Source organism: Rutidosis leptorrhynchoides, chromosome 2 (genome assembly GCF_046630445.1).
Source record: "Rutidosis leptorrhynchoides isolate AG116_Rl617_1_P2 chromosome 2, CSIRO_AGI_Rlap_v1, whole genome shotgun sequence".
Classification (NCBI taxonomy): Eukaryota; Viridiplantae; Streptophyta; class Magnoliopsida; order Asterales; family Asteraceae; genus Rutidosis; species Rutidosis leptorrhynchoides.
Genome location: NC_092334.1, coordinates 516,328,268 through 516,337,755, shown reverse-complemented (window position 1 = coordinate 516,337,755; position 9,488 = coordinate 516,328,268). Strand labels below are relative to the sequence as shown.

The window sequence follows — 9,488 nt, the reverse complement described above, 5'->3', positions numbered from 1 at the left end:
CACCTTGTTTGGCTATAAATAAAATATTATCATTATCATACCTTTTAATTGCCAAAATGATGAACAGTAACCTAGGGCAATTTCGTCATTTAACATCATCTGCCACCTGTCATGCTTATATGCTATGTGTTTTCTTCTCATCTTCTTTATTCTATACACCATAAAACACCTACCACTATCATCACTCTCACAAAACCAAACCCATCTCAGCTCTCCTCTTCTCTCCCCCTCTCACTATTTTCATCTTGACGTCAGCACCGTCACCACCACCACCGTCACCACTACTTATTCGCTGCCACCGACTCCACCAGACTACCCTCACTACCATCGCCACCTTCGCTACCGTCACCATCGCTGATTTGTTTTCTAGGGTTACTATTGTTGATTTTAGGGTTTTACTTCTTCTGACACGACCACTGCTCAACGTCACAAACTGTCACTGGGCGGTATCAATTGCGTACTTCATAAGGAGACTTAGGTATTCTTAACATTATGTAATGATTGCATTCGTAACTTAACAACTATATGTACATGTAATTCACAAACTCGGCGCAACGCAAGGGTGAATACACTAGTTATTACTAAGCATCAACTTAGTAGTGTGAAGTTGTGATGTGGTCCAGCGGTTGATGACCTGCTTCCTTTAGGGGAGGTTAGGAGTTCGACTCCCCGTTGACTACATATTAAAAACACAATTTTATCCCTGCCATGAAGTATCCACCCATAAAGTTTAGGTATATTTGTGTAAAATTATATTTTCCCTCTACTCAACTATACAAAATATAAAAGTTTTAGTAATAAGTACAAAGTTCAGGGTGGTTTTTGAAAATACAAGAACTGAAGCTAAATAACGAGTTGAGTTGACTCGTAAGGCGGTTAGGGCATATATTGTATTAACATATATCGTTGAACTGCCGTTTATAGCTTGCAAAACAAAATACTTCAGGAGTCAGCGACATGGAAAACGGAAACCACAAAGATGTCCCGGATAACGCCAATGAACGTATGACTATTTACTCTTGTTCAATCAATCAATCAATCAATTTGAGTATTTAATTAAGTTAGAATTTTGATTGATTTTGGGATAACAGTTTGATTGAGTTAATTTTGATTAATAATCAGATTGCCCGGGGACAGAATCAGAAGATGCAGGGAAATCAGATGCATGTGCAGGCTGCCCTAATCAAGAAGCTTGTGCTTCTGCTCCTAAAGGCCCCGATCCAGGTTTTTTTTTATATATATCTATAAGGTTTTTTATATCTATAGCTGCATATTTATGAAATAAAAAAAGCCCTAGAAATTGTTCAACTTGTACGAAATTAGAAGTTATAATATTGTGAAACTTTGCTGTGGAAGTAGCTTATATTAGTTAACAGAGTTAAGATTATGTTATGGTATTATAATTGATATAAGCCCTAGAAGTAGCTTATATTAGAAACATATTTCTATGTCTGAGTTGAGTTTGCAGACAAATGAAAACATTATTTTATCTTATGTCTTCACAAAAACAAACCGGCGCGATAACATAAGACATAATAAAATCTGCAGACTGATTAGAGTATAATGATATCAGCAATAGCAAATATCAAGGTATGTTAAGTTGGAGAAAAGTTTTATTAGTTTTTAATCTTCAATATCTAAAAAAATAATTAAATTTTTTTTCTCTAGAAAACCAACGAAAATAAAAACCATAAGATAGGAGAGACGGTATACATGAGAAAGGAAGAAAACTCATCGTCTTCTGAATTGTAGTAATAATAAACTTGTACAATGTGTTTTTGATGCGGGTGTGCTAGCTGATTTAACTGAAATAACATAAATGGTTGATGAGACTAATCAGCATGATATCACTAAATCTGTGATACACGAATTTGGTCAACCAATGACTATGTTACCATTTTTTCCCCACTTTGAAAGTGTGTTTGGAGTCGGCTTTGAGGGCTCGGGGATCACATTACTTCAGTGTTCAAGTGAAGTTGGCTAGTTTGTTATTATTTGTCCCATTTCGTTTACTTTCTCTTTTTTCATGTTTTGTAGAGTGAATTGTTAGCGTTTCTCTATACATAGATAGATCTAGTAATGAAAAAATCAAACTTGATTATTGAATGATATTGAATGGATCATATTCTCTTATAAAAATATGTTTAGGAGTGATTTCTTCATTGATATATGCGGTGGCTTTGCTTTTATTAACTATTGTGGTGAAATTTTTGAATCTTTATTTCCTTTATCAATAATTACGGTGGAAACTTTATCAGTTACACAGTGATCCATTGTAGTGTGTTCTTTATATCTGATTTAGTGTCTTTGCTCTTATCTTTATAAGTGGTGAATTCTTTATATTGGTTACTATGCTTCGGTGTTTTTACACTTTGATTATCTGTTTGGTTCCAAAATATTTGTTATTCAAGAAAGTGTTGCTTAAATCTGCTATTTCTTCAAGTAAAACACATAAGTTTCTCATTTGGTATAAACCAGCATTTTGTACCTGTCTGAGTGTTTGTTTGTGTTATTTGAAAAGAAGTGTTTGTTTTATGTAGTAAGAAAGTTTGATCAAATTGTGAGAGTTTGACAAAATTTGTTTCAAATAACAGTATTTTAACCGAAAAACCTATTTGGACACTTCGGCACTTCCCCTGTTTTCTGTGTATTCCTGTTTGAAATAATGAGCTCATAGAAATAGAATTGATGTAGGTTTAAAAGGTACCTTGTTTACTTAAAGATTATGGATTTACTCAACTGTTAATAATATAATATCTACTGTTTGCTTGCTATGTACTTTCGGGTTCGTTTCTTTACGTATGAACGATATTCACTTTATTCTTACTTCCATAGAATCATTTTCTCTTCGTGCAGATTTGGTAGCAATTGCAGAAAGAATGGGTACAGTAAAGCATAAAATACTGATTCTATCTGGTAAAGGTGGTGTTGGCAAGAGCACATTTTCAGCCCAGCTCTCATTCGCCCTAGCTGCAATGGATCATCAAGTAGGTCTACTCGACATCGACATTTGTGGGCCCAGCATCCCAAAAATGCTCGGGTTAGAAGGCCAAGAGATTCACCAAAGCAACCTAGGTTGGTCACCTGTTTATGTCGACTCCATTGGAGTCATGTCAATCGGGTTCATGCTTCCTGACCCTGATGACGCCGTCATCTGGCGGGGTCCACGTAAAAACGGGATCATAAAACAGTTTCTAAAAGACGTTTATTGGGGTGAGATTGATTTTCTAGTTGTTGATGCTCCACCCGGGACATCAGATGAGCACATCTCGATCGTCCAGTTTCTTAAAGAAACAGGGATCGATGGTGCGATTATAGTAACGACCCCACAACAAGTTTCGTTAATAGATGTTAGGAAAGAGGTTAGTTTCTGTAAGAAAGTTGGGATTCAAGTTCTTGGGGTTGTTGAGAATATGAGCGGGTTATGTCAACCCGTTTCTGATTTCAAGTATATGAAACCATCCAAGATTGGGGAAGAACAAGAAGACGTTACAGATTGGGCTATGTCGGTTATGAAAGAAAAAGCACCAGAATTGTTGGATTTGTTAGCGTGTAGTGAGGTGTTTGATAGTAGCGGTGGAGGTGCGGCGAGAATGTGCGTCGAGATGGGGGTCCCGTTTCTTGGTAAAGTCCCGTTGGATCCTAAACTATGTAAAGCTGCTGAAGAAGGTAAATCTTGCTTTGTTGGTGATGAAAGTGGGGTGAGTGCTCCTGCACTTTCGGCGATAATTAAAAAACTTTTGAATAATAACACTTTCGCATGAGTGTAAAATGATGATAGTCTATACCTGTTATCAATATTTCAATACATATTATGTTATTTTTGGTTTCGTTGAAGCTATGTAGCCGTGACGAATAAGTACTTCGATAATTTGGCGTTGTAATGTGAATTTTGATTTCTTTGTTTTACATATTCATCATTTTTTGTTTGATTTTGATCTGCTGTGTTTAGCTTGAGTTTGAGTATGCATTAAACCAAAATGGGTTAGTTGGGTTGGGATAGATTATGTAACAAGCTCGTGCTGGAGAGAGTCGATTTTAGCGCGTGTTGATACCGGGTGTTTTGGTTCCCACACTTGAGACAAAACAATAGAAATTTTGTGAGATTTAGTATTATATATATATATATATATATATATATATATATATATATATATATATATATATATATATATATATATGATGATTTTCTAATGTTAGCTCTTGGAGCTATACTTAAGAGAAATTTTCAGACTTTAATGATAGTACATTAGAAGTAATGGAGTAGTTAGACTACTCTCAACCATAACACCCGTCATACAATCACATTGTGCCACATCAACGCCACTTAGCAACTTTTTTCTATCAGTTAACCCATCACACTCTTTAATATTCATGACATACCCACCATAAAATGGATCCACCAAAATTAATTAATCAATACAATGTACCACTTTTTATCAGTAATGTACTTGGGCTCCGTCTTCAAATATTCTATCCAATGACTTTGTGTACCACGGTTTTCCAACGAAGCTCCAAAGACACTAGCTAGCAATGGAGCCGTTAGAAGGAAGCTCCAAAGAAGCTCCAACGGCGATGCCGTTGAGAGTAGTCTTACTTGAGGTGGTTTTTAAAAATATACAAAAAACTTATGCATGTTTTAAATTCTTAAGCATAGCCCTAAGGGTTTACGGCTATGTTTAGTAAAATTCATATATGATATATGAATAACAATAATAAATTATCATTGACTTACATTGTTTAAAAGTTTTAATAAAATCGTAACAAGTATTAAATATTATTCATATATACTTAAAAGGCTCGCCAAAATATGTCGTTTTGTTCGTTTTATTTTTGTTTATATACTCCCTTCCTCCACCTTTCATTTTGTAAAATAAAACGATAATGAAACGACAATAGAATGCTATAGAATTATTTTAATACTAGAAAATGTATGGACCGCGACGATGCAGCGGTTGTTTTTGGATGTCGTTTATCTGACTAAAAGTTGAAAAAATTGCTATGTATCGATACGTAACATTTGTTATCGTTTTTATTACATAAATACAAAAACCGTTAGCCTTTCATTTTTATTCTAACATCTTATCAAAGATTTATAACTTGCAGCCAACTTAAGTCAGACATGTATGTATGTACTATTCTTCCAGCCATAACCAAGCTAATGAAATCTAAATCAGTTTCTATTCAGGCAAGTTTAAATGAATATACTATATTTTCACAACAAATGACCAAAACGAAGTGTCCGTTTCAAACGTAGTTAGTTTCATTTTGTTCATAATTTTTTTTCGAGTGTAACGGTGCTGTTGAAAAAATTTAACTCGCGGCGAACAGAAAGATACGGGCTGTCGTTTATCGTTTTTTAAAAAGTGTCCGTTTCGAACGTAGTTACTTTCATTTTGTTCATAAAAATGTTTTGAGTTTAACGGTGCTGTCGGGAAAATTTAACTCGTGGCGAGCGGAAAGATACGGGCTGTCGTTGTGTTTAGTTTTTTTTTTTTTTAAATTGTCCGTTTCAAACGTAGTTAGTTTCGTTTTGTTCATAAGAATATTTCGAGTTTAACGGTGTGGTCGGCGGAATTTAACTCACGACGAGTAGGAAGATACGGGGTGTCGAAGTGTGTGGGTGGAGTTTTTATTTTAAGTAAGAGAAATTATATTTTACTTCCCTGAAGTTTAGTGTTTTTTTTGTAAGTTGGCTGTAGTTGAGGGGGGAAGAATGAAAAATGTTAGTGTGAAAGGGGGTGGGGTTGGTAGGGATGGCAATGGATCTAAAAAAATCCGAGATCCGCGGATACCCGCGCCCGTGATGGGTGGATAAAATCCAAAATCTTTACTCGCGGGTGGGCGATGGATGTAATTTTGTACCCGCAGACGGGTCGCGGGTGGGTGATGGATGTAATAGATCCGTTGCGGGTAAAATCCGATCCGAAAATCCATAATACCCTTTTGAATAATCCGCGGATATACCCGTTCTAAATGAGTGAAAATAACTCTAGTAATTCGTCAACGTACTTTATGATTAGTTTTAGCAACTCAATTTTAATTGTTAATTTTAAACATTCTAACTTCGCATATATTAGTAAGAAAAGTATAACTAATATTATATATTTTCTCATTTTATTATATCATAAACATGAATATATTATTGGATGAGGTTTTTTATGTCACTTTGAATTACGTAATGATATTTATTTTTGAATATTTTAATTTATATATACTTCATGAATAAGATCCGCGGGTAAACCCGTGACCCGCGAATATCCGTGAATACGGGTTATGGATCTAAAAATAAATCTGTTAACCAAGATCCGCGGATTAATGGATTTTAAAAAATCCGCGGGTGCGAGTGACGGATGCAGTGGATCCGCGCCCACGACCCGCGGGTGCCATTCTGGGTGTCGTTTTGCCCTTGAGGCCACGACCAAAACATGGGTGGAATTTAGTTTATAGAGAAAAGAAATGTTACAGTTTGTTTGGTATATATTATATAAAATTAATAATCTGCATAAACTAAATTTTATAAGATCTAAAATCGGTTGAATCAAGAAAACAAATGGTGTGGGTTTTACAATGTTAAGGAAATCGTTTTTTGGGCCCATGTTTAGAATAATAGCTAAAAATATTGGGTTTTAAACTGTTAGTCCAAATAAGATTGAAGATGACTCAATTGAACCTATATTTTATTAACAAGCCCAAAAACGATCTAGCAAAATACTTTCAAAATCATCCTTTTCCTTTTCCTCTTACTCATCTATCATTTCATGATTAAACGACTTTTCTAAGGTCACTCCCTATCGTAACTAAACTATTCATCCTCTTAATCTTCCACATCAGCGCCACATCAACACCAATATCCTATAACTAACTCATAATTAAACACTCCCTATAATGGCTAAAACAGTACTCCTCTTAATATACAACGTACAAGCAATAAAGCATCAAGTCCAACAATAAAAAGCCACTGGACCCACAATTCCTATAACTAAACTTAAAACTTCCGTTAAATTCATGGTGAATGCGGGTAACTAAAGCGGGTAATGAGCCCGTGCCTATGGTTAGTTACTGGTAATGACGGGTAATGTGCGGGTAACGAACGGGTAACTAACGATAAGGGGTGGTCTAACTACTTAAAACTTTAAGGTTGATGCTAATATACTCTAAAACTGTTTATCTGAATAATAGTCGCCTAAAAATAATAATTAGCCGTTAGGTGACAAAAAAAAAAAAAATTAGTTAGCCGTTGCCATCCCACAAAAATTGTCTGGTTTAATCGTTTGTTGAATCTAAGATAAATTTTTGAATTGACTATTGTGCCCTTCATTACATGAGTTATTTTTTATTTTGATTAATAATAGTTGTTAGAAAGAGTAAATAATAAATTAGTTGCTATATTAAATGGGACAATTTCAATAACCATGCATAGTAACATATTAATATTATATTTATTATCATTATTATATTATTATTATTATTGTGACGACCCGAAAATTTTCGACCAAATTTAAACTTAATCTTTATATGGTTTCGACATGATAAGCAAAGTCTACTAAATTGAATTTCAAAAATTTTAAACTATTTTATGAAATCATTTGACCTTCGACCAGTTCCGACGATTCACGAACAATTAATTGTAAATAGATATGTGTGTGTGTGTGTATATATATATATATATATATATATATATATATATATATATATATATATATATATATATATATATATATATATATATAATAATTGAAAATATAATTTGAAATATTATATGTTGTTGTTATTAAAATTAATTATGTAAAATAGAATAATAATATGATATTATGATAATTATTATTTACAAACACATCTATATAAATAAAGTATATTAAAAATAAATATTAAATGATTGTAATACTCGTTTGATATTTTGATTGATATTAAGCAAGTTAAATTCAAACTTATGTAATTTTAAAATAAACGGTGATACGAAAATGAGCTCTATAAATTTTAGGCTTATTAAAAATGTATTTAGGAACTATTTGTTAAGTTTTAACACCTTTTATATTTCACCCATAAATGAGAGGGACAGTTGATGTAATTTTTATTTAATAGTTAATGATCGAATTTTATACCATAATGATCAAAATAAATAAATATATCTAATTTAAAAATATAAAATTTATCTGAGTACTTTTTATTCGCCCCTGATTTAACAACGGACTACGAAATAATAGCCCGTGAAAATTGTCGGTAGAATAAACCAAGAATTCCAACTACTGTACTGTTTGATCACGATTCAATTCTTATGAAATTGATTTATGATTTATTATTATATATTAATTATTAAAATATGTTTTTCTTTTGTCTGCCATCTATCAAAATCTATATCTAAAATATCTCTATTCTATATATACATAACTTATATGTATATTTCACATAGCAATTTATATATCAATCAAGAACGGACCATCTTCTTCTTACATTGTTTCGTGAACCAACCCTCAGCTCTACCTTGATCACCACCGTCTCCAACACAAAGGCACCGCCACCACCATAAGCTTTTCGCCACCAAACCACCTTCGGTATTATTTTTCTTTTCTTTTAGTTCCATCGTGAACACACCATGAAACCATTCGGAAACCACCATCCATTATCCATTGTTTCGTTTCTGTATATAAGCGAGAACTCACCACCTTCTGTTTAAACACCCCATAAACCATCACCAAAACCTACCATTATTGAATACCCACTACTATTCATCATCACTTTCGTAAACCGTTGCTACTATTTAACCGTCTCATATTTCTGTGTCGACCACCATGACAAACCACTCTATGATCACCTTCATCCCGCCACCATCAACCCCTCTTGTTTCTTGATGCAGGTTGTCATGCTAAATCACCAACACAAACGTAACCCACTTGTTGCTACTGTTCATCATCTTGTTCAAACAATGAACACCTGCACCATATGTTTCTTACTATTTTTCTGTCGCTGGTTACAACCAAGACTCGAACACCACACAACCCTTCAACATGCTAACTGTTTCTTTTATTTATATCTTTCTTTTTTCTTGTTGACTACAAAAACCAAAACCAACCGGTAATACTGTTACGATCAACCCACTCAAACATTTTTCTGCTACTGCGTTTCTATTCGACAACCAAACCAAACATCCTTCTTACTGCTGCTCCTAGTTTCATTACTAAAACCTGCAACAACGAGATAATATAACAATGGCAGTGAAGATATTACAACGATGATGTTAAAGATGAATAAGATAATACGATTATGATATTGATAATCTCTGTCGATTTCTACTACTGCTATATTATTGTTTGTTACGATATAACGAAGATAATGATGATGGTAACTATGATTATTTACGATGATGAAGATGATGATGGATGATGACGATCTGCTACTACGATGATGATCGTGAAGATGAGTGATGACAACGATGATGTTATTGATGATGATGTAGTAAACATGAAACCCAAGATGTTGAAGATGAC

The 9,488-nt window shown here is 33.7% G+C and overlaps 1 protein-coding gene across 1 annotated transcript; it reads left to right on the top strand.

Annotated features, from left to right (window-relative positions):
- The first annotated feature begins 926 nt into the window (after positions 1–926).
- LOC139892844 (cytosolic Fe-S cluster assembly factor NBP35-like) lies at positions 927–3,907 on the top strand. The gene is made up of 3 exons (XM_071875971.1): positions 927–1,003; positions 1,123–1,224; positions 2,857–3,907. The coding sequence occupies exons 1-3, from the start codon at positions 958–960 to the stop codon at positions 3,762–3,764; spliced, it is 1,056 nt and encodes a 351-aa protein (XP_071732072.1). The 5' UTR covers positions 927–957; the 3' UTR covers positions 3,765–3,907.
- Positions 3,908–9,488: the final 5,581 nt, after the last annotated feature.